Below are 26,725 nucleotides of genomic sequence, written 5' to 3' on the forward strand. Positions count from 1 at the left end.
TCAAATCGTCCTTTGTCTGGAAGTTTCTTCCGAAATTTCCCATTATCTCAGTTGCAAAGTTTCACCACAGAATCTGTTGTCCTTGAGTTCTGCCTGCTTTGGGCATGGCATTAAGCTCTCACACAGAGATTCGCACAGCGCCTGACAACAAAACTGTCCCGCCCAGCACCTGGGCTCTCGGTGAAACCCCTGCCCACAGCTCTCACTGTGTGTCTCACGCCTCTCCCTCCTCACCTGGACACGCAGCCACACCACAGCACCTCCGTGCTTATTCACGCTGTTCTTGTCTTCACAAAGACAAGTCGTGCATTTGAGAAAGGACATGTCTCCTTCATCCTGCTCAGGCTCCTCACTCCTGTTTTGTGATTAGGAGTCTCTCTGCTGGAAAGTCTCAAAATGTTAATTTTAATTTGCGGTCTCAAGAAACCTCAATCTGTATTTTGAGCATTTTGTTTGCCTTTAAAGAGGAATCGTATTTATTGAAATACATGAAAAACACAGGCAGTAAATTCAATTTTAAAATTATATTCACTAGTTTCAGTAGAGCAGCCAACCTGGACAACTTTTAAAGTACAGTTAAGTTCAGGATTTTAACTTCAGCAGTGTTATGGGTACAAAATTACATTGTATGAAATGCCTTGACTTTATGAAAATAAGAGTGTCCCAGACTAATAATACATGATTTAAAATCTAAAAGCCTTGTTAAAAACCCCTGAAACTTTCTCCCCTTTGATCACAAGTGCTTTTCACTCTTCAAAAACCACATGGGTCTAAGTTTCTGAAACATTATCTGTGCATTTCATTTCATACCTCCAAGGCTTTTGCCAGACGTTTTCTTTCTTTTTTTTTCTTTTCTTTTTCTTTTTTTCTCTCTGAGAGATACCTAATCATGTATCTGATGGGGCCTGAAAAAGTTTCAGGTTAGACACATGATTAAGTACTTGCAGCTCCTTGGAGGCCATCATCAGAGGGAAAATTTTTCAAGTGTTAACATATAGGACTTATATTAACAGGTTTAAATTAAAAAAAAAAAAAAAGAACAGCTGTTGCTGAGCACTTATGCTAATTTCTAAGAGATGAAAATATTTCATCATTAAGAAAATCATTTATATAATTTCAATAGTTTAAAATGTATCTTTTTAATACATACATATTTAATAATTAATGCTTTCAGAGAGTATAGGGGATTTACTTAATCCTGTACTTCAGCCTCCCAGTCTCTCCAGGGCTAATTCAAGAAATCTTGTCACAGACTTCAGCTGACTTGGGATGGACCTTTTTATCCCAAAGCACCCATTGAACAAACTGCACTCCAGAAATGCACTAATCAAAATGCATTCAGGTTTTTAACTCACATGCCTGCGACAAAGCTGAACTTGATGAGCTCTGTACACAGATGTGGTTGGATTTTTTAAAACACAAATCCCCTTTTTGCTGAGAAACACTGATTTATTAAAGCTGAATTCTTTCATAGACCTGTATTGGTTTTGGCGAATCTTTCAGCAAAACATTTTTCACTTTGACTCAAAACACGTGTTGACCGTTTCGCTCTGGATTTGCCCATTCTCTTTCCCATTTTCCTCTCTCATTTTGACTTTGTTTCATGCACCTTTATTGCTTCTCTTTTGTTACACCACTTGGGTTTGGCATCGCGGCTCTGTTTTAGCAGGAGATTGGAAAATTCCAGTTCTGGGCTGGCGTTGCCATGCGTGTTCCTCAGGAATGGAGAGTCCACGCTGCTTTGATTGTTCCAACCCAGCCCCGTCAAGAGCGAGTCCAAGTCGGGGCTGAGGCTCTCTTGCTTTGATGCTTCATCCATCTGAAGCTCAAAATCTGTTCTGTAGGAGAAACATAGGAAATTATCACCTCCACAGGGCTTTGAGGTGTCCTGCAGCACCACCATGGCAGGCTCAGGAAGCATCCACAGTGCTCCTCTTGTCCTGCAGTGGGATGAAGGATTGAGGCTGCTGGGCACAGCTCAGGAGCTGGCAGGAGGAACGCTGTCTTCCCCTTCTGCTGCATGTGACTTAGCTTGGAAAACCTTGAATAGCCGGGCAGCTCTGTCCTTCTCCACAGCAACCGTCGGTAGCTGCGTGTCCCAGCTATTTCCTGGATGAGGGAATTAGTTCCAGCCTGATGTCAGGGGCTGTGTCACGGGAGATCTGTGGATTTCTGATCAGTTTGGGAACCGACGGGGAATGATGAAGACATCGGGCGTGGCGAAGCACGAGGAGCAGAACTGCCAAGCTGAAGGGGAAAAAAAAAGAAACTCAAAAAGGAATTTATATCTGAGGAAGCACAGTGCTGGGCATAACAAACCCAGTGTGCTCCAGCATTTCAGAGTCCAGTATCAGAATGGGGAAATGTCTTTGGGCAGGTGAGGATCCCAAGGTCAGTGCGCTGAGCACAGCCTGTGCTCAGGCTGCCTCTCTGTAATGGGGAAAGAGTGCAAAGAGATTGCCCCCAAACAACCATTCTCCAGCCTTTTATTATCTTCCTAGGAAAGTAGATTCATGTTCTTCTCTCAGATATGGTGTTTGTCAAGTCCCCCACAGCTGCAGAGATCCCTGGTAATTTCTTGGCCCAGGTGTGGCTGTAGTAAATCCCTGCCTCTCCCTGCATGGTGAGCAGCACACCGACAGCCCCCTGCAGCTTCCTCACCCCACTCTTCCTCAGGGCTTTGAGAGCTCAGTTAGACCATGCTGAAAGCTGCAAGAGGACCTCAAATCACTCCAAACCAGCCCGTGCTGTTCATCTCAGCAGTGTCTCACCTTGAGAAGGAGGAAAAGGATTTGGTTCCTGGGTGCAGCTTAACCTTTTAAATGTTGCGTAAGGTAGGAGCAGAGACTTATCAACCTGACTGAGGTATGAAGAGCAGCTGTTTGGAGCACCATGAAGTGCTGGGGAGGAGATGCTTCTTCGGCCTGAGCCAGTGAACTTGCATTTGCCTGAGTGATTCAAAACTGGGTGCTCTAAGAACAACCTCTGAGTGCAAACATTGTGGCCAGAGAGAGAGAGAGAGGAAAGAGAAGAAGACACAGCTGGAGGCAGTTTCCTTTCATTGCCTCAGGTCACTGGGTAGGTCAGGTAACAAGGAGAGGATGAGGAATAACAATGTGAAGAAGTGGAAGGTCCAGCCCTATAAGTGTTCAAGTGCAGAAAAAATGAATTGATTTTGCTCCTTGTCACCTTTGTTCCATTGCTGTGGGGTCTGGGCATCACCCATGGCACACAGGGGTGATTGCCCCCGTCCACACCAGGTGGGGGAGAGCAGAGCACCAAGAATTCTGCTCTCAGTTCTTACCCCAGTGACAATCTTGGCCCTTTTTCTTCTTCAATTGTTTTTTCGTGGTCACAAAGCAAAGGTTATTGCTTTTATTTGGTGCTGGGTTACAGATTTAATTAGGAAGAGCTGACTAAAGAGGCTTGCTGGTTTTTTTTTTTGTTGTTGTTGTCCTCTTTGGCAGTTTCATAATAAATAATGTGGAAAGAGAAATGCTTTTTGCTATTGTTCTTTTGTGGATAGATTGGCAGGTTATAATTCGTTCACAGAACTACACTTGCATATGGGGAAACCAGGAGATAACATATCTTTTCCCCTTCAACCATCTGACTTGAGAAGTTATGAAATAGCAAGTGGTTTTACTTAAGAATGTTTGTGTTCACAGAGCTAAAAGAGCTGCTGCCTCTGCTGTTTTGTTAGCTGGAAGAAAAGACCTTGGGCAGTGGTGTGAAGAGGATGCAAAAGTTTTCATTATAAGTCTTTCTTGCAAATAACACAGCCTGATAGTTTTCAAATTTCTGGGTATTTTTTAAGAATCCTGTTGGTTTTCTCTGATATGGCACATGCTTTGTAAGCAGGAACAGATCCTGCACTTAAGTTTTCATATTTTTCTCATTATGTTTGGCTTTTGATTTTGACGTCAGAACAGAGTGTAGGTGAGTGGGAGTATGCACCTGGAGTTACAGAGAAATTCTTACAGCTGCACTGTCAGATTTTGAATTCTGCTACCAAAAGTCTCATTATTTATGAACAAAATCCCACATGCCCTGTGCACCACTGCTTCTGGAAAAGTGTGAATGAGCAGGTGCTGGATCAGTGCCATGATCAGAGGCTTCTTGCCTCAGACCACCAATTTTTGTCCTTTCTTTCTTTCTTTTTTTTCTTTTCTTTATTTTTTTTTTTTTTTTGATCTGTTCTTAATCTTAGACTTGTTCAGCTTGGAAGGCTCTGCCAGTAATTTAAACTCCAGCTGGCAAAACCTTTGGACTCAGGGGAACATTCAAGGCTGTCCTCTCTGCCAGGGTTGGTAGCAGGGAAAGGAAGAAACACCAAGAAGAAACATAACAAATTAACATTAAAAAATGTGCAAAAACGAAGCAAGGCAGTTCTCTGCATTGGCATTGTGCTTAAATTGGGCTCAAAGATTTCAAACATTCATTTTGAGTGTCTCAACATTATTTATGTTTTGTAATAATTTATTTTGGCTGTAATTCACAGAAAGAATTCACTATTTCCAGCTTTTGTTCCAACTTAAAGAAATTTTTTTTGTTTTGGCTGTTAGCAATGACTCAAAACAATTGGGTCTATGTCTCTTGGGTCTATGTCCTTCCAGGTTCTTAGGTACTTACCTAAATGTAAACAGATATACAATATTTCTGACTGCAGAAAAATTGTTCAAGTAGTTCAAGTTAGGTACATGGGTAGATCTGGTAATGTTGAAAAACCATGGGTACAAATTATAATATATATAATTTTTAAAATAAGCATTTTTCCTCCATAAAGTCCACTAATACTAATACCAAATTAAACAGTATAGAATTTACTAAAATTCTGATCTGGTAATTGCAAAGTTAAACCATGTCTGAAGTTGTGCAGTTTGAGTTCCTGGAAAAAATAGTAAGTTTCAATATTGCTCCATAATTTTGAATCCTTGTTTAAGTCATGGTGGAAAAGAAGAAGAAGAAAATGCTGTACAGTAAAAGCATAAAATAAATAAATAGGGAGTGAAAACGTATACCATCTCTGCAAAGTCATACAGCCCTTCCAAAATCACAAAATCAGCAATGCATGTTGTTCAATGTAGAAGGAATAGATTAAAACAAACAAACAAACAAAAAAGGATAGTCTTTGATATGAGCAGCTGTTGGTGAGATAATTTGCTTTCTTGCTGCTAATATGTTCATGCACTTTATTAGGAAAATCTGCCTCATGTCTTGAACCAGAAGGAGGACAAAGGAGATAGCATATTGCACGCATGATGCAAGGAGTACAGTAATGCAAAACATCTGGGTGGAGTGGAGGACGGCTCAAACTGGAGTTGTCTACTAAAAAAGCAACCTTCCCTTTGTTTATTCTTTTTTTCTTTTCACACAGAAAAAAAAAATAACATGGATATATTTCTCATTGAAGAAGCACTGTCAGGGTATTTTTTTTTAGCCACTCAAATAAGTTTGCACTCCTGAATGATGTGAGTGAAAAAACTTGCATGTAATTGTTTGGACAAAGTGACTTTAGGGTCACTCTAGTTGATTTTATCCAGAGCTGAATTGCACACAATTTCCATGGGAGAAAATCTGGCTGTTTATTGATAAACTCTTAAAAAATATGGGCTCTACTTATAACACTCTATAAAGGTAATATTTATTGATTCAGTTATTAATATAAGCAAACCAAATATGCTTGGTGTTTTTTCAGGTTGGCATAATAAATGTGTACCTATTCTGTCAAGTCATTAGCAGATAATAAGTCACGAATAATAAATATCTGCATCCCAGGCATAAATATCTGAACTCTTGGGACTTCCAAGCATTTCTTGGAAATCTGGAAGCTGCGTAAGTGGTTGTGAGTAAGTGTACACAATTTCCCAGCAGCGATGAAATAAACTTACCTTTTTTTTCCATTTAAAAAATTTAAAAGATTTAATTTAAAAGATTTTTAAAAAAATTATCTACGCTGCCCTCATTTTTTGTCTAGTTCTGTTAGAGGGTATTAGCATTTTAATATTTGTGAAGAGGGTGATCCTGATGGTCACTCCAAGTGTGGCAGCTGAAGCCTGAGTGAGTGTTTGTGTTGGCTGCAAAACCAATTCCATCCACATTAAGGAAACTGATCCTGTGATTAGAAGGGAGAGATTGAGACTTGGCTGCCTCCTTTCCATTTTGCCATTTAAAAAAAAAAAAAAAAGTAAAAATTGCTGTTGAGGAAAATGATGAATACTTTGGTAGAGATTTAACGGCTACCACTCAGCAGCACACGCCACTCTTGTGTGCATCCTTCATTTCCCAAGCTGTGAAGCAAAAATTGTGAAGTTTAAACCAGACCCATGCAAGCAGAGAGGGGAGGAAAAAAAATTTTAACTTAAATAAGTAAAAAACATTTATATATATAGAATATGTAGCTAAATCTTCTTTGTAAAACGACAAAAAATTTAAATTTGTGGTAGGGAAAGGAATTTGCTCCTTTTTTTTTCTGCTGGCAAAGAACACCACCACTTCTAAACATGGCGACGTCATATTTTCTTGCCCTCACAATTTCCTTTTCACTTTCACTTCTCATTCAGGAAAGCTGAAATATCAACCCTTTAACCTCCTTTTCCTACTCTGTAATTCTACACATTCTTTTAGAAATTTTGAGCAGTCACCCTCTGACCAGTCCTGGTCTTTTGCAAAGGTGGCATTTTCAAAGCTGAGTGTGTGAACCTGAACAAGTATTTGTGTCACCCTGAGCGGCACATGAAGAATTCATATCTCCAGCTATCAAAGGGGCACCTAATTAGCCATGGGCATTTGAAAAAACCTCGTTTTTTGCATGCATTAAAATAATGTAACTGTTTTGATTTCTGTCTGCAAGGGCAAGAGACTTATTTGATCTATTACATGCTAAGCAAGATTTTGTTTTGCAAGAAGTTCTAGGTGTAGTCAGTGAGTTCTCATAAGCAAAGACTGTTTAATGTGTTCTTCATATGCTTAGTGTGATTTAAAAGCTGTGTTTTTCTCTTTATTTGCATCTTATAAGGCTTTTGACTCTCAGTCACTTCGCAGTAAACAGCATTGGTTTAAGACATTCACATCTTCCACCCATCTGCTCCTATTGCCCTTCTGAAGATTACTGACCTGGGAAAACTGGCTGAAGGGAAGATGGTTCCAACCTGGGCTTTTCCTGAGGAAAATCTCCTTTCTGAGCACTCACTTTTTCCAGGAATTTAAAATCTGCTGACACACCTTGCAGTGTTAGCACACATTTCCTCCTCGGGAGGCATGGAAATGTGGGCTAAAAGGAGTAGAAAAGCAGCAAGGCCACCAGGCTGTTTAAAACATCACAGTTTGGTTCACTGGAATCACCTTTCTTTGTGCCTTCTATTCATCTAGGATAGCAACTCCCTCACCTTTTCCATCATCCAGAGGGTTCAGCACTTTGCCTTTGCATGTTCAGCACTCCCATGGAGGCATTTCTGTCTGTGGAGGAGTTTCAGATGTGCATCTTTGAAGTGTTTTCAAAAGATCAACATCATTTTAGTAGCATTAAGTTTGTGATCTTACGGTTCAACGTTCTCACCTTTCCCCACAGTAAATTTCTCCCAGCAAAATTTAAAGGCAGGAGAATTTTCTAGTGGCATGCTTGATCCTGCTGCCTGAGCACACTCTCATGGCAGTGAGGATTCCTTTCTGCAACTTGTAATTATGTGATGAAAATAAGCTAAAGTGTTGTTTTATACATCTGAGCTGGATGCTGCATCAAGCTTTGAAGAAAACCCACAGCTCTCCTCATCTGTGACGTCTTGAAATAAAATTTTATGTCCCCAGATCAGTACCTGGCAGGCTGATGGTCACTCATGTAACACAAGGACTTCTAGGGGTAATTATATAAACCACAAATATGAAGAATATTGCTAATTTTTTTCACTTCATCTGACTTTTAAGTTAGGAATTCTGCAGCTTTACAGTGTTTTATTGCATGTCATTCAATGCTCCAAAAAACTACCTAAATCCTTTGAAACACTTATTTTTCAGCATGGCATTTATTTTTTGTTGGGGACATTCAAACTAACGAACTAGAGTATCTTGTGTACTGACTGTACCTTTTTTTTTGTTTTTGTCTTTTTTTTTTTTAAAGCTAAAAAAGTCACAACAGAGCCCACAACCATTGAGCCTGTGACATCCCTGAGAACTGACGGCGTGAGATCGTCACCTGCTGGAGCTCCTCTCGAGCCTCCCATCTCTGAGACCCTGCTCACTGAAGTGCCTGCCACCCAAACGGTTTCTTTGGAGGAAACAACCCCAGAGTCTGAGGAGGACGCAGAAATCACTACTGAGGTGGCTGAGGAGAAAAGGGAGATGGAGGTGCTCATGGAGAACATTCCTCTCACCACCCTCCTACCTGAGACTGTCACCGACGGCGAAATGTTCACCGGCGACACGCTGGGCAGGACTGAGTACGATGTCTCACCCAGGCCAACAGACACCACGGCCCCAGACGTGGAGCTGGATCACACTTACTCTGAAGCAGAGGAACAAGGTAGGTCTGAAAGCATTGAGGACGCTTTCTTGACCTCTGTAATTTTTCAGGATAGCACAGCTGTAGCTAAGAGTTCCACTGGTTTTTGGGAAGATGCTGAGACGGGAGATGCGCAGAGGCACGATGCTGATAATCAGACTGAGCAAATAGAAGTGGGCCCTCTGAGGACAGCCACAGATAGCTTCTTGCAGACTGCTCGGAGAGAGGCTGCCAGGACAGGGACTGCAGATTCACTGACAAAAGAGCAAGTGTCTCACAGTGCCCACCTCAAAAATGCACCCACGACAAAATCACTGGAGGCAAAATCTGACGAGAAACTCACGACTGTTGTGATCCCTAAAGCTCTGCTCACTGCTGAGTCTGCGGAGAGGGAGGGCAGTGAGAGCATGTCTGGCACAGATTCTGGGGTGGCTGCTGGTCATTACCCAAGAGCAGAAGTGCCTGCTGCATCAGAGACACTCCTAGATGAGCAAGCAGTAACCACTGGACAGTTCTCTGCAGCGAAAGAGTCAACGCCCTGGGTTAAATTTAGCTCTGCAACAGCATTTGACAGCGAGGCCTCAGCTCAAGGGAGCAGAGAGGACCTGAGGGATGTGCAGCCCACCGTGGCATCTGGAACACCTGTATCCTTTTCTGTGTCAGCTGCTGATCAAACAGAATCTGAGGCCATCTCAGGAAGCACTGATGCCCTGCCAGTTTTTGGAGAAGGCACCATGTCTGTTATCCCATCATCTCAGCAGACAGAAGCATCAGCTGTCTTGGAGGAGCAGGAGGAAACAGAACAGCCAGAAATGAGGACAATAGGTGAGGAGTTTCCTCATTCCACAGCTGCCATTCCTCCATGTACTGCAGGAGAATCTGAGGGGTGTTCTGCAAGGGAGAAGATCACACAGGCCCCTCCAGGTTCTGGCACGTGGCTGCCAACAGATAAAGAGGAGGGGTATATGACAGAAGAGTCATCTCACACTGGAAGAGTGATTGAGTTTGCTACAGAGGATGGCTTCTCTGGAATGGAGCCCACATCATCTCCAGGGCACATTGTGGAATCCACAGTGCATCCAGGAGCTCCAATTTCAGCAGCTACCGAGACAAGCAGGGAGCCAGCAGAGACCATAGGGGATGAAGAAGAGGTATCATCTGATTTTGGTCAGAGCAGAGACACTGCAAGTGTATCCCACACCAGCAACTCCTTGGATTTGGAAATGACCACAGCATCCAAAATACCAGTGGAAGAAAGTAGTGCAACCACAGGGTTTTTTAGCTCCCCAAGTGTAACTGTATTGCCAAGTGCTGTGCCCACAGCTGTGGGGGTAACTGAGCGTGAAGCAGATGAGACATCAGGGACAGAGGGAACTATTAAATTTACAGGTGTGACCAAGGTAGATACTGCCGCTCCACAGAAGGAGTATGATGCTTCCCTAGTTCCAGTTACAGTAGAGAGTGAGGTCACTAGAGATATGCCAATTACTGATCAGACTCCTTTTGATGATGTCTTTCATACAGAAGCAACAGAAACAACTGCAAAACACAGCAAGGTGTTCCCAGAGCTCTCCACATGGGACCAAGGTTTGGAGCCAAGAACTGCCACACTGTCTGTGACATCTGCCCACACACACGAACCAGAGATGTCCCCAGGATCTGAATGGGCTCAAACAGCAGTTCAGGAGACACTGGACGAGACAGGCTCAGCTTATGAGGAGATGTACCCAACCACAGAGGCACCTGTGCCTGCAGTGACATCCACAGACCACGGAGGAGTTCTGACACCTGAGGAAACCAGCGCCTGGTTGCACCTCACGGCGACTCCAACAGCTGGAACTGCTCCTGACCAGGATGAGGAGGTCACTGAGGTGATGCTCATAACTGCTGGAACCGAAGCAGAGCCACAGGAGAGCCCAGGTACCCCCACCAGGGAGGAAGATGATGCAGTGAGCTGGGATTCCGTGCCCCCCTCCCACACGACGCCAGCAGGACGTCCCACTGTGGAAAGCATTACTGACCTGACTCTGGGAGCTTCTCCAAGCCAGGCTACAGAAGGCTCAGGAATGACGACAGAACCTGAGGAAACCAGGCCAGCTGTATTTGCAGCTACTGCAACAGATAAGGCAACAACTCCCAGCAGCGTGGCAACACCTTCCCTCGGTGCTGCAGACAAAGCTCAGCCTACATCCGCCACCAAGCCCTTTGTCACTCCAAAGTCTCCACGCCTCATTCCCGAGGAAGAGGAGGAGGTGACGAGCCATGACATCATCATAATTGATGAATCTGTGTCTCCCAGCAAAGCCACTGCTGAGGATGATCTGCCAGGGAAGATGCTGGAGCCGGAGATCGATAAGGAATATTTCACCGCATCCACTGCCACGGCGGTGGCACGACCCACTGCTCCACCCCAAGTGAAGGAGGCCACAGAGGCCTTGCAGCCTCAGGAGGTGTCTCCTTCCACTCCACACCCTGATAATGACATAAGATTGTATGTTATTCAAATCACAGGCAATGACACAGGTAAGATTTTGCCCTTTAGACCCGCAGTCCATCAGAGTGGACAGTTTGTCATGTCAAACAGGTGTGCTTTAGGATGTGCTGGAGATGTTTCTTGGATCACTGAAGGATGCAAAGTACCACTTTTGTCTAGACAGCAACTTGCTGAATATTGGTAGGTCTATTTTTCTGTCCGTTAAAAGCCCCTCAGAAATGTATTTTATATTTGCTGTGTGGTAAGAATTATTCCTACATAAGAATGAATATGAAACTGTTTTATTTCTTTTTAAAAGTCATGATGGCTACAGTCCAGTTTTTTAATGTTGTCAAGTCACCAATTTAACTCCAGCTCTCTGTGAAACAAGCATTTTAATTTCACAGCTTCCATTCCATGCATTACTAGTCCTAAACGAAGCACTAGATTATTTTAACATTCCATTGGTCTGTAGCAATTAACAATGCCATGTACAGTGTAGTCAGCTAAAAAATGGTTCAAGCACTCTACTGCCTCCTGTGATTTGGAGGAATGGGTTTTTTAAAATTTTTTTTTTAATAGCATATCATAGAATTTTTTAAAAATCCATCTTAGGGAATATGTGGTGCACATTGATGCAATATTTAATTCTGCCACATTTTTTAGCTGATGGTTCTGTACATGTGTATGTAGCTTCAATTCCATGGGTATCCAGAACAGAAACTTTCTAAAGTAGCAATGAACTGTTGGGGTTAATGATGAATATGTCTCCATAATGCAAATGTGGAAGGGTGTGCAGTTTTACATCAAAGAATCCTGCCAACTGACTATTATTTAAGATGCCACGGTAAAACATCTTATTTTAAAACAAAAAGCAAAGGAACTGACAAGCAGTACAAAGCACAGAATTTCTGTTAGGTTCAATGTTTTATGGTGCTTAATTGTCTTATGGTTGTATAATAATTATTTTATTTTTTTTGAAGGAACACAGTAAAGAAATGGATTTTTTTTGTTGGTCTTATATACCTTAACTACATGCATGTCTTTTGAATGGTTGTGTCAGAAACTGTTTTCTCTTTGGTTCTTGGCCAAAACCTCCGTGCCTCTGAAGAACTCATCCAGCAGAATTCATAATTTATGGCAGTCTTTTGGATGGTTTTTTCAGGTTTGTTCTTGGTAGGGTTCCATTCAAAAATCAAAAACCAGTAGTGGTTTTTCCCTTGAGATGTGCCATATCCTGTTTGGACATGTAATACCTTGGCTTGGTATCTTTTTACACATTGTGCTTGTTATCCTACTTTATGTTTACAGGGTGCAAATCTGCACAAGTTATAGCAATTGTAGCTTAGCCTTCTATTTCAGAAAATGATCATTCTGAAACTTTTGTTTCTGTGGTATATAATCATTATTTTGTCTTTAGATGTTACCAGTGCCTTGAGAGTCTCTGTTCAATGATACAATCCAGTAAGTCAGAGCAGAAGGGTAATTTCTGAAGACAAGACTTAACCCACATATTAAGTCCTTTTGTACCTATGGAAATTCATTTAATCTGACTTAATGATGAGTAGCTGGACTAGGTAATAGTGACCTTTCTTTTCCTATTAGGGGTTTGAGTTATGCTGCAGTTTATTTCCTACAGGGGAGTGGGTTGTGCTGCGTGTTCCAGGTGATGGGAAGAAGTGGGATGGTTTGGAAGGGTGTGGATGTAGGATTTCTCTGCATCTACATTGAGAAGAGCCTCATTTTACACCTTTTTTTTTTTTTTTTTCAGAATAGTGTGGGTACTGTGTTTCATTAAATTAGATTTGGTTCAACGTGGATTATCTGAAGGACAGAGTGTGCAGATGCTCTTCATAGCTGCTCTTTCTTACTCTGCCTTGGGTGATCGGGTCTTTAGGACAAACTTTCTTCAGGGTTTGTCTTCGTCATCTTTGCAAACTTTCAAAGCTGTGCATGCATTTCCCAGGTACAGATGTGCATGTGTCAGGGTGTGTGTAAGCAGATATAAAGTTATAAATCCTTCAAAATCTGCCTTTAAGAATTATTTCGTCTGTGAGGAGAGGAAAAAAGTTCATAGTCTTGAATTGTTATTAAATTTGTCATATGGCACTATCTGTGCTCTCTTTAGACACAGACAGACCCATCATGTGTCTAGTGCAATTTTAGAGAGGAATTTTCTTCATTTTTCTGTTTTCAGGCCCTGGCAGTGGGAATTCCCCCACTTGGCTATCCACAGACTAAAGGCACCCTCTACCTACTGACCCCAAACTCAGTTAGAATGCCAAAGATTTATTCTCTCTGAGGGTTTGGATTGATTTATTTTATTGCTACAGAAATGAAGGACAACATCTGAAAAATCCTGTCAGACCCAGTTTCCCCTCATTGTTCTTAGCCCATAAACTTTTCTTTGTGCTGAAGGAAATCCGTATAGGGAGTAATGAAGAGGAATGAATTTGGCAAATTTTACCAACATATGCCTTTCAGTGGGATGTAGTTTAACTTCTTATTCTATCACTCTTTATTTGAGAATTGATCCACTGTCATACAGAACTACATAAACTTTACTTCTGGCTTTTTATTCTTAGCTCTTTGGAAATTTTAAATACAGTTTACATCATTACATCTCCGATAAAACAAAGGGTTTTTCCTCCTTTGGCATGTTTTCAAGGTAATACAGTGTAGCATTTTTAGATAAAGTTAATCTGTGAGGTTTATAAATGAAGGCCTTCACTGATTTTCAAGAGTCCAAAAGTGCCTCCTAAGAAAGGACAGCTTGCTTACCAAAGCCCTTGAAGTAATAACTGTTTCAAATAGGAATTATAATGAGAGGTTATATATAGATGGCATTGTCTATAAACGAATATATTTTCCTTTTTGTGTTTGCAGAAGTGCTGGAACTATTTATGAGATTATTCTTTCCCCCTCATTCTTCACCTCCTTGTTATACAGCTTTTGCCAGAAGCAACAGTTTAACAGTGAGGCAGGGCTCAGCAGAAATTCAGCACCATGTTTTGTTTCCTATCACTCAATTATAATAAAAACCTTGCCGTTATACAGCTGAATATTGCTCCCTGCAGCTCCATTTGCCATCCACAGCGTGGGCACAATAATATTTAAGTGCTCCATGGAGGTGCCATTAGGCTTTGTCAGGCAGGAGCAGTGTTTCACGTTCCACGTGGAAGAGAAAGGCTGTGCTAAACGTGTGAATTCTTGAGATTTTGAGATATTTTTTTAGCAGTTTCCATCAAGCAGGACAGAGAGCCTGCGGTGGTGGGAGCAGCCCTGGCTCAGGTGAGCTCACCTGTGGCCAAGCACAGGTGGGAGGAGAGGCAGGAAGGACTCCTTGTGCCTTCCTCCTCCTCCTCCTCCTCAAACCCTCACCAGGCTGGCACCAACTTCTCTGAAGTCTTTGGGCTGGAATGTGCTGTTGATACACGGAATGTGTTATGGATGTATGGAATGTCAGGGGGATCTTATTCTTCATTATCACTGCAGGCTGAAGCTGCACTCGAAAGGTGTGGATTTAAATTCAGTTAAATAAAGGGGCAAGGATATTTTTCTGTCTCACACACACATCCCCCTTAATATAAAGCAGTACAGTAACTGGAAGGTGATATTAAATATTATAATTTCTAAGACTTTACATTTATTAATTAGACTGGAAGAAGGTTCTTCTAGAGGACTTTTTCTTATTCTAGAGATAAATAACTTTACTCTTAGCTTTTAAAATGCATGCTTGCAGTCAATGAAAACTCTCATAAAGGAAGTTTACTTTTAGATTAAAGAAAAAAACAACAAAACAAGGCATGGAAACAGAAATAATTTGAAGGCCTGGTGGAAGGTCAAACTCAGTTTGAATTCTGGAGGACGTGTTCTAGGGCTGATAAGAAAGAACATAGAGCTGAACAGATAAAGCTGTTCATTTGTGTAGGAATACAGCAGTTTTCATTGAGAAAATGTACAAACAATCCACACATGGATTGTGGGCAAACATGGGGCGGGTGCACAAATTAATCTGGGTAGTAAGACTTGTTTTTTCTGACAGCCTATGGGCAGATCTCAGGGAGGTATTTCAATTAATGAGGAAAACATCCTTGCACACGAGGAAACATCCCTTTTTATGCTACAGACAGGGCCACACACGTGTTTCAGAATGGAAGGGGCCTGGGACCCCCATCCACTGGAGTGGAACCAGGACCTTTTCCCTTGGAATCACGAGAGTGAGGAAGCCAAACACCCCTGCAGTGTGAGCTTCCCATGGCATCAGCTGGGACACAGGATTTTGTCCTTCTCTATGAGGATGCAGGATTTGCCACCTCGTGCCCTGTTGTATCCTCACAGCTCTGATGCTTCCTAGTGCTGCTGCTGGTGCTGGAAGGTCATGGATTAGCAGCTGGGAAAAATTAAAAAAAAACCCCAACCAACCAAACCTGAAGGAACTTTTCAGCTCATAAAGCTTTTATGAGCTGAAAAATGCTTGTGGGGGTGTTGTTTAACAGTGGTTGGGGGGATGCTGGAAACATAACTCCTGTCTGAATCAGGAGTAATTTGCACACCTGCGTTTTTTGGAGACATTTGAAAGTCTTTATTCAGTGAATGTGTTTCAAAGTGTTTGTTGGACCCTGGGACTCACACCAGCTCTGTCTGGTTTCTTGTCCCCTCCAGCTTTGAAGAGAGTGAAATTGCAGGAGCCTGTGCTTTGTGGATGTGGATTTTTATGGAAAGAGGTTACAAACCTTTGTGTTTCAACATGTAATTCTCTGACATGCATATTTCTGTCTTAGCAGTGTGAGAGGGCAAGCAAAATTTGAATGAAATGCAGGATGGTAATGAGTCATAGTCATAAACATGAACAAAGGAGGCCGAATAGAGTCTTTTCAGGTCCATCTTAGGCCTTGCCTTAAAATTAATTTAATCTTCTTGTCTTCACAGCTCCTTCTGGAGGGCTGTCAAAGATCCTTATGGCTCTGTTTAAGCCTGATTCTAATATCTTGCCTGAATTGCTCCTTGGCCAGTTTATACCCGTGTTTACGCTTGCCAGCATTGTCTTTAGCCTGAATAGGTCCTTTTTCTTCCTGACACTTATCCCTTGATACTTTTATTATTTCTCTGCTCAGTCTCAGAGAATGACCACGTCCCCTTGCTCAGCCCCTGTTTTGGTGGTTCCTGATGGGAGAGTGGGAATGTGCTGGGAGGGAAGATGCTGGCCCTGCCCCAGGCCCTGGGGCTGCTGGGGTGGCCAGTGCCTCTTCCAGGCATCGCAAGGGACACCCTGGAAGTTTGCAGCATCCAGGTTTGCGTCTCTCTTCATCTGTGCCCACACTGGTCTCCTTTAAGGTGTTTTATTTGTGCTCGCTGGCGAGCAATCTCTCTGGTTATTTTATATATTATATATATTAATTATTTTATATTATATATTAATTATTTTGTACATTATCGATCAATATATTTATATATTAATATATATTAATATTTCTAATATATAATACAATATGTTTTAATATATTAATATTTCTATATTAATATATTAAGGTATTTATATTATATATTATCTTATATAATTTTATTGTTTTATATATTATATATTAATATATCAAACAACCACAGAGATTATTTGCCAGCAAGCACAAATAATTAATTAATATATAATTAATAGATATATTTATATATTATATAATACATATTATATATTATATAATGCATATAATATATAATATATAATGTATTATGTATTATGTATTATATTATATATATAATATATATAATATATTATATATATATATATATTATATTTTATATATCATTTTTGTGGTATACACACATGAGCTAGGTGGAATTTTTGGTGTGCCTTTCTTTTGCTAATTATTGTGTTAGTCTCCCCCCCTTCAGCAGAAGTCTGTCTTCGTCTTTTGTGTGCTGAAACCACCATTTCTTTTTTCCCCAAATGAAGGGCATATGCTACTGAAAGCCATGGTTTCCTTACAGGACCTATTTCAAATCAAGGTTTACTGTAAGAAAAGCTTCTGTCTTGCAGCTAGGCTGACCTGAGTTAATTTCTGGTGGGATTTGAAGCAGCAGCAGAAGTGGCCTCACATGGGCAGGACCAATTTCCCACCTTATTAAATGCAAAATCTCCTTTTTTTTTTTTTTCCTTAATGGAGGGCTGGGCTTGTCTCCTTATCAACTGTCATGTTCTAAACTTCATTTCCCAGGGAAGCAGGTCTGACTAGAGTAATTTTCACATCCTGGATGACCAAACTCCCTCTATTCTTCATAAAACCTGCTGTAGAGTTGGCCACGTTCTTCCTGTGCCTGGAGTAACTGAAGTGTTAAAGGCTGAGCAACGTGGCCAGATCCTGATTTCATCTTTCCCAGTGTAATTACACCACAGCAATTCCAATGAGGTGATTGAGAGCAGAACTGTGCTGGTGGGGATGTGGGGATAGTAGGTATCACAATGTCTTCATAACACTTTGCAGATTCTGGGTCATTGTACAATTAGGTGATTATTTTTCTTCAGAACACGTTTGAGTTCAATCCAAACTGGTAGATCTGTTGTTTAACTAAACCAGTTGGGAGTTTTCTATATTAGAATAGTCTTTTTTTTTTTTTTTTTAAGCTGGTGATATGGAGGGCTTTTAAAATAGGTTGTACACCATCCCGTATAATTTGTATTTAAAACGGAACAGTAGCGATGCCTTGTATGAAAGCAAAAATAATAACCAAGTAATTGTAACAAATTCAAGCTTTTTTGTGCACTTCTCCTTTTCTCAAAACAAAGGAAAAACAAAAACAAACCAACCCCACCAGCCCCATATCCAACAGAGCTGAAACTTGATACTTAGAAATTTTCACAGGAAGCTAAAACTGAATTAACAAGTGATCTTTAGGCCACTGTTTCTGGCTCTTCCTGTAGAAAGACTTATTATAGAACAATAATTTCTTTTTCCACATTCCTTGCTGGACTTCCATAGATACAAGGAACAGTGCCCTCACATTAAATGCTATTCAGAGGATGCCTACACATTCCCAGCTGGTTTTGCATTGTATCCAAGGAGACGTCTCAGATCTAGACATAGGGATTACACATTTCCAGCTTTCTTATAGCTCTTTGTTTATTCATGAGAGAAATTAAGGAATTTTATTCATAGGTACAATGTAGTTTTCTGCTGTGAAGAACAGGAATTCCTTTTAGAGGTTTTGTTTACATGTGGAGAAAGCCTTAGAAAGTCCTACTGCAGAAAAGATGAGCTGTCTTTTACATGGTGATGTAATATGACTTAATTTTTTTTTTTTTTAATGAGGAAAATGTTTTTTTATACCAAACTTTTCTGAATGTGTCCAGATTGTAACTTTCTTATTATGGAATTTACAGTGGTGGGGGGTTTTTTTTTCACATTTTCAGTTTAATTAGTGGACTATTCCTTGCTAATCCAGACAGCCTTTTAAAATCTTCCTTGTTTTTTGAAGTGATTAAGTGATAAATTTGATCAGTAATATACAAAATGCCCACTGTTGTCTTTCAGAATATTTTCCTGCTGTAAGTGAGGATGTGTGCAGACTGGCTGGTTAATAATTTGTGCTGTCTTTGGGAACATGTTGCTGAAGTTATTAATCTTTCTTTATAGAGTAATTTTTTTTCCCAAGCTGCTCATTAGGACTTTTCTGACAAGAAAAGTGTTACTTTTGTCTTGTATTACTGCTTTTCTTAACTGAAGAGGATTCAGTATGAAAACTTTCAGCTTCCTGAGGAGGAGAAAAGCAGTTGGAATTTCATTCCTGCAGTAGTCCCTGCCTGCCTGGGTATTACCTCTGCTATACTTCATTAGCTTTTTGATACCCATCATTAGCTCAAAGAGTGCACAAAAAATATTAGTTTTTAACTTTAAACCATACTCTTGGATTTTACATGCAGCACCTCATCAAGCAGGAATCCCATAGTTTCAGTGGGAGGTTTTTTGGCATTAGAAAAGGAATTTCCACATATTTGATGTAATTTTTTTGTTGCTTTTTGCCAGAATAGCAGCAAAGAATGTGCCTATAAGTACACAGAGTAGCACTGAGATTTTTGATTGTATTTCATTGTGGGATTTTTTCCTAAACCATTGCTTTTTTTTTTTTTTTCCTTGAAAGTGGTGAGTAAAATGATTCTGGGCTTACTTATATATTCACCACTCTGGCTTGAAGTGAGTTTCCAGTCACATGTCTAGTTAAATAGTGAACATTAGAAGCAAAATTCATGAGTCCTTGGGAAATGCTGTGGGCACTTGTTCCAACTGACAGGACCAAGGATTAACTCAAAATGTTCTTCAGACGAGTATTTGTTCACACTTTAATTGAATTGTTTGACTTCCTGGCCTATATACAATTTTTTTTTTCTTTTTTCTTTTTTTTTTTTTTTTTTTCTTTAGTTTATTCTGACCACATACAGAGCCTGCCAGGTGTGAACTAATTCTGCAGCAGTATCACCATGTTGGCACATGATGGGGTTTGTGGCAGTACCTTACAGTCAAAAATATGTCTCCCTCTTCTGATTTTCAGTGGTGCAGTCATATTACCACAGCAAGGCATCTATTTTTAGCTGTAGTTGTTTTAAAACCTTTGTTCTCAAGTGCTGTCCAACACAAGTGCTGCCTTTTCCAAAAAACCCCCAAGTGTTTCTAAAAACAAATTAATATTTTTCCAGAACAAATGTTCCAGTTTTGCCAGGGAAGAAAAAAACCCTCAAAAAACCAAAACAAAGCAGAAAAGAAAACCGAGATGAAAAAAGTTACTGCAAGAAAAAATTATGTGATTCTATGGTTAAACAAACACTCATGTTCTGTAGGCACTGTTTGAAATTGTGTCTGGTGGAGACACATTTGTGTCACTCCAGCTGCAGCAGAGGGGAGCTTACAGATTTATGCTGATTTAACTGAGAACCTCTGGTTTATCCCTAGACTGCTTCAGGTGTTTTATAACCAAAACAACTTTATTAACACATCGAGATAAATGTATAACATTTTCACCTTTTTTTTTTTTTTTCAGAAGCAAGGGATGATACTGAGAATAATCAATTAAATTTTATCCAGAATCCACTCTGTATCTCTTGAGTAATAGTTGCAAAGTACAGGATTAAGATCTAGATGCAAAAATCCTTTTGCCACATATATAAATATCTATGTATGTATTCACTCTAAATATGAATTCTAACACTCACTTGCATTTAAGAAGTTTTGAAGATACAGCAGTACCTTGAGCTATCACTGCCACTTCTATAGCAACTCAATTACTTTTGCACGTGCCAAGACTGATTTGCCCCAAACAAAATTTTAGTCACATTTCAATGAAGAAATATGAAACTTAAAAAATATATTTGCCTTGGGGAAAAGATTGGTGTTGTGACATGACTAATTTCTCAAAATAATTCCCCAAAAGAGCAGGGACTGCAGCTAAAGAATGTGATTTTGGTTCCTTGCTGCAGGACCAGTGGGCTTGTGCAGGCATTATATTAAAAGTGTGCTTATGAGGTACATGAAAAAATGCTTGAGAAATAGTAGGAGATAAAATGCCAGAAAATCATAATGATAAGTGGAATAAATTTCACCAGATAGCTGTAAAAAGAGCATTTTGGAGTAGAGCAGGTGGGGTAATTGTCATCATAGCTTCAGTTCTTGGAAAAAAAGACATTCTGTGTATTTTCCTTTTCCTTTTTCTTTTCCTTTTCCTTTTCCTTTTCCTTTTCCTTTTCCTTTTCCTTTTCCTTTTCCTTTTCCTTTTCCTTTTCTTCTTGCTGTTTTACTCTTTTCCTCCCTTTCTCCCCTCACACACATACACTCACACTCACCTATACAAACACCACTGTCTGTTTTAGAGCTTGAACTGTAAAATATTCTCTGGCTTTATTTCTGCCACATAAAATTCCTCTCGTGAGACAAATCAAGAAAGAAAAATTTAGTACATGCCTTGTACATAAACCAACCTTTATTACTCCTAAAATAATATGATGTCAATCTATTTTTTCCCCAAACTGCTGCATTAAGGAGTGTACTGTAAGTTGGTTTTTTTTCCCTAATGCCAAGTGATTCCTTTTTCCAGTATTAGTGGAAAAGGGAAGAGAAGAAAGAATATTTCTTTCAGCCCTGAGCAGCCACAGGTGCAGTCAAAGGGTAGGCATATGCCTTGAGATTCTAAGTGTAGTATTCTGACTTCTGCCCAAATTTATGTTGTGGTAAGTCAATTTTTGATTCTTGCTGGAGGGGACACTCTCTCCCCGTATTGGTAGGGCCAGAACTGGTTCTTTCTTGCGCCAGCTGTGTCGTGGCAGAAACATTTGAAACAATTAGCAGGATGTAAATGTAACGAAGGGATGGTGGTGGAGTGGCACAGGAAAGGCCAAAATTCATTGGTACCTCAGTGTTTCCACCTCAGTCATGGAATGTCACGCATGAAATAATGGATGAAGTCATTCTGGTGAGCAGATGCTCTTTCCCAACCAGCTTTTCCTGCAGAGTTGGACTCCCTCTGCACACACTGGGACACACCAGCTCAGTCAGATGCAGTCTGACTCCTTGCTTTGTTCTGGGCTCCATCTGGAGAAAAATGATTTATCGCACGGCAGCTGTTTGGGTTTGGGTTGTTTAGCCCTGCAGAGCTGCAGAATTGTCTTCTCTGTAGGCAGTGAGGGAAATGTTGCCCTTGGAAGGATGCTCGTGCCCGGGAGGAGGCTCCACGGGCTGGAGCTGTGTTTTGTTGGTGACACATTGGAGCAGAAAGGAAGTGGGAATGTGACTGCCCTCAGAATGCTGCATGACAAACATCCAGGCATTGCCCAGGGAGCTGTACCCTGCCCGTGCTGGGGCTCACGGCAAAGCTGCCATTTTTAACAACTTGACATTTCCCCCAGTCTGCTTCTTTTTAGCAAATTTATTGTCGGGCGCGGGGGAGAAGAACAAAGGAAACACCAGGAATTGCCAGAGGGCCCCGTAATATGCTTTTATAATAAAACAGTTCCTTTCTTTCTGACATGGTTTCTGCATCATCCTGCCTGCTGCTCTGGAGTTTGGCAGGGCAAACCCAGAGCCCTGTGCAGAGCAGATGTCCTCCTAAGTGACACCCACTCCCCACAGGTGCCTCTGGCCGTGGCCTCCAGCTCCAGCCTGGGGTCCTGTCTGTAAAAAGAAATGCCAGAAAGTGATACTCATGGATTTTGCATGAAAAGCCCCAAATACGGTAAAGCAGAAGGACTGGATAAGTGAATTTCAGTAGGCAAGACTGACCACCCACCTTGAATTGCTTTCAACTCCTACCCAGCCAGCTGTGCAAAAGTCACTCCTTACAAACACTTTCTGCCAGCAGTTTACCTGAATCACTGAGACTTTTATGCAAGGTAAATTTATACATACGTGTGTAATGTAATAATCTCTTTTGACTCTCAGAGCGATAGCAAAATGTAAATTTTGATAAAATTTAGAAGGTTAAAAAAACCCCAAAACAATCCAAACCTGAAATTATTGAAACCTGCCTTGTGTCCTTGAGGATTTTTAAAGGGAGCCAAAGTTAACAAAATTTTCGAAATATATATGTCCAGCTGGGAAACATTTTAAAGTGAACTAAATAAAACCTTTTGTTTACTTAGAGAGAACAGTAATCAAGACCTGGATTTTACCAGACCTCATCATGTATACTAGTCATGTTAACGTGAGTTAGAAGGATTAAAAGCATAAAAAATTTAATTATTTCTGTATTTTTAGAATTTAAAAAAAATTTTTTGGCTTAGGTGTGTATAATAGTAGCCATGTTTCTTTAATGCCTTAGACCAGCTCCGTGGCAGTATTCCTACTTTTTCCTGAAGAGAAGGGGTATGCCTGGAGCACTGCTGCACTTTGACCATGCTTAGGTGGGATAATGATACTACAAGATGGCACAAGGTAGAGGAATCACATTGGGGTTTTTGTTCACCAGGAAATATCTGTATTTCAAAATACTTTATTTATTTATTTTAAAAAATTAAATGAAAAGAACAATATACATTGAAAAAAAACCAAACAAAACCAAACCTCTTCTGTGAAGCAAAACAGCGCACAAGATATTATCAGATTGATTTACTTTTGTAAAATCAAATGGTTTTGTTCCAATTTGAATGCAATATCTTAAGGGGAAAGAACATCCTACCTAATAGAAAGGTTTAGATTTTTTTTTTTTTGTACTGGGCACAGCTTTTCAAATCCCCTTTTTATTTCCTCACCATGCTTTTAAAACAGAATATATTCAATGAAACCGACGCATTCCTGCGGAATTGGTTGAGGTTTTGGATGGTTTTTTCCTTGCTGCAGGAATTTCAGCAAGCCATGGTCATAAAGCTGCTCAAATCCACTCAGGCTGTGGATCAGGTTCCTGGCAGAGCTGAGGTTCAGGGGAGTCCGGGCACGACACAAAGGTGGTTTGAGTCTTTCCCCATCCTAGAGCCTCTGATAGGTCTCATGGCCTTATCAGACCTCTAGTCCTTCTACAAGAGACTGAGCTGTACTGCTGCTCACGGAAAACCGAGCAGGGGCTCAGAAGGAATAAGTTCACGAATTGCAGAAGTGTGAAATTCCATTATCTGCAGGACGCCAGATTAGATGTTAAGAGCCCCATTTTGAAAGGAACTTCACAAAAACCATAAGTCTTCTGAATGAAATATTTCGTGTTTCGAAAGTTTGGAAAACATCATAATATGTTTTCTATTTAATTCCCCATTAATTCTTACTCAGATTCTTATCTGATGGATTTTGGGAGAGAAAATGCTTTTTTACTGCCTGCCCGCTCAAAGATGGTCTTGGAAAAGCTCTCTGAAGAATATTAAAAGTCTTCTCAAGAAAAGAAATATTGCTGCACGTTACGCATTTCTGGATGTGTGCAGGCATTATCTGGTGCAGCGCTAACAGGGAGGCAGCTTTTCTGTGTTATCCACTGGAAAACTGGCGTGGGTTTGGAACCAGCCATGGTGGATTGGGAGGGCTGTGAGGAGAATTAGTGACTCCTTGGTCCGTGGCTCTGTGGTTATGTGCAGCAGCAGGCTGAAACCACCCTGTGGCCAGAGGGATTTCCATTTCTCACATAGAGGAGCTGTTACTGAGATGGATGCCTGCTCCTTGCAGGTCATTTAGAACATCCAGAGGTATTAAATGGATTAAGAAACACTCCAGGCTGGACACACCTATGCTTTCCATCTCCATTCCAGTGCACTCCTCATCACTTCCCTCCAAGAGAGGCTCTGCTGATAAATCTCTCCCAGGACTTGTTTGGGTTGGCACTCTGAGCTGACAGCCCTTGGCTTTTTCTCCTTTTGAGCTACTTGTTTTCACTTTCCTTCACTTGGAGCCAGAATAACAAAGCACCTCTTTGAAGAAGGGCTCCTTTTGGCTTGTTTGCCATGAGCTATTGATAAGCATATTTGATAGACAAAATCCTTCCCTTTAAAGTCCTGGTTTTGTCTCTTTTTTAGTAGTCTTTGGTCTGTGTGTGCTTACCTGCAGCAGGTGTGAAATAAACAGGCGCCTACCCTCAGGGTCTAACAAACCAGTTCAACAGATAAATATTTCTTCTATTTTAGTATTTCTTCTATAATAATGTTTTATGGTAGGTTTTCATCCCAGTGTTTTATACCCAGTTGACAAGGATGTATGAGCCACATCATTATGTAGATTATTTGTCATTTCAGGAGTTATAGAGCATTTTTCATTGCTCTTAACCCTGAGCAACCTGAATCCTAACACTGAATAATCAAAGTTGTAGGAAGGAAAAGAATTTCTAATTAAAAACAAACAATAAAAAAAAACCAATTACATTCTTTGCTATCTCCTGAAAATCTTGTTATTTTTTCTTTGGAAAAAACCAAAATATTAAAAAAAAATACTTCCAAAGATACTTGTTATTTAATGAAAGAGCCTCCTGAGAACTTATTTTCAGAGTACCATACCTTTTCCTAAGGTTCTTTTATGTGGATTGTTCTGGCATGTGAGGTCTTGAAAAAGCTAACAAAGTAAAAGCAGGGTCTGATAGAGATCTCTGCATGTGTAAGAATTTGTATTTGTCTTCTAGGTGAGTTTGGAGCAGATGTTGTTCACTAAATTTATTGCCTACCATAAATGACTTGGTGTGAGCTACTAAATTGAGGGACTCCCAGGTGTGCACTGCTGCAAAAATTCTGCACTGCTGGTCAGACCTTGTTAGCCATGGTGCCCTCCTACAAATTACAGCCCATCCAGGCTTTATAAATTATTTATTTTTTCAGATGTACAATTCCTGCGCAAAACTGCATGCTTTGTTTCACGGTCTTGATTACTCTGTGTGAAATCATAATTAATCTTTAAGGCATATCAGGTTGTTTATGTACATCCCTCCTCGGCAGTTCACACAGCACAAGGCTTATTTCCTGGCCGTGTCTGTGTGTGGGTGCAATTATTTTATAGTGAACCTACCCAAAAATCAGAGGCTCTCAGAGCTCCCCATCAGCTCTGCCTCGCCATTCCTCTCTCACTGACTGAATTCCCATGGGTTTTTGCATGCACAGATTTGAAAGGAAGGTGTGAAATTCTGTCTGAATTGAAACTTCTGCTTTTATGAAGTCATGGTTTCTCAGTGTGTCCAGGGTGGCCTTTTGCTGAAATTCATGGATTCTGAAAGGGGTGTTGTTAGACATGCTCCTCAAAGTCATGCTGCCAGTCTTGGAGAGATTACCAAATCCCTGCTTTTCACAAAATTTGAAAGGGAGATCTCTTAGAGCTCAAGTAAATGGCTGCAGAAAATTTATTCTTCTGCGGGACTGGGCAGCCTCTCTCAATATTTCTAATTTACTGGAGAAGAGCATTCATTCTCTGGAAGCATTGCATAAAACAACTCCCAACAAGCACACGTGAGGGAGGGAGAGGAAATCTCAGTTCTGTAGCCATCTAATAGAGCTGTCATAGCACATGGTAAACACCAGGCTTCTCTGAGCAATGCACAACAGCCAGGCAGGCACAAGGTTAAAAACAACCTTTTTTTTTGGTTGCACTGGGAGCCCTGAGCTTAGTGTTGCACAGACTTGACACTGTAGTTGAAACAAACAATGCTGAAGGTGATTTATTCTCTGTATTCTTCAGCTGGAGCTTTAGCAAAGCTGAGATCCAGTAATACTTCATGAGTTCAGCTGTAAACACAGCGTGAGGTATTAGAACATTAATTCTCAATGGAGCTGCAGTGATCTTTTCAAAACCAAATTGAAGTCAATTTGCACACACAAGCCAACCCAGGCCAGAGAATCACAAACCCCTCGTAGTGCTCCAGGTCAGTTTGACTTGATAGAATACATTATTTTCCAGAATGATCACCTGATGGCTCTGTCTCTGAGGACTCAGTAGTCACAGAGGTTAAATGATCTTCATAGGTGGGGGAATTACTCCAAATTGATGAAGTGCTTTACCTCAAGCTCTCATTGTTTTATGACTTGTGGATGGTTTTAGAGAGGGAGATTTGATTTAAGAGCCGAGCTGTGTCACGTACTGCAGATATTTTTTCGGGAAGCAGTGGTTGCTGACAGTGCTCTCAGGCAGGAGCCCTGTCAATTGCTTCAGATCCTCTCCTGGCAGATGTGGGCAAAGCTCCATTGGCCATTCCAGCTTGTACCAGCAAGAAAGTGATCCCCTCTGGCCAAAAGGGTTATAAACATAGCTCCAGAAGAAGGAAACGCTCATGGAATGGGATTTCAGCACAAGGTTTACAATTTCACGTCAGTTGGCCAAGCTTGAAAT

At 40.7% G+C, this 26,725-nt stretch overlaps 1 protein-coding gene across 1 annotated transcript in view; it reads left to right on the forward strand.

Annotated features, from left to right (window-relative positions):
• VCAN (versican) overlaps positions 1-26,725 on the forward strand; it is an 89,705-nt gene that overhangs the window by 28,685 nt on the left and 34,295 nt on the right. The window contains exon 6 of the mRNA XM_054287689.1: positions 8,117-11,020. Within this exon, the coding sequence (XP_054143664.1) occupies positions 8,117-11,020 (2,904 nt within the window). The remainder of the gene's footprint in view (positions 1-8,116; positions 11,021-26,725) is intronic.

The sequence above is a fragment of the Melozone crissalis genome, unplaced genomic scaffold (genome assembly GCF_028551555.1).
Source record: "Melozone crissalis strain CALT ecotype California unplaced genomic scaffold, PUWL_Pcris_2 ptg000005l_1, whole genome shotgun sequence".
Lineage (NCBI taxonomy): Eukaryota > Metazoa > Chordata > Aves > Passeriformes > Passerellidae > Melozone > Melozone crissalis.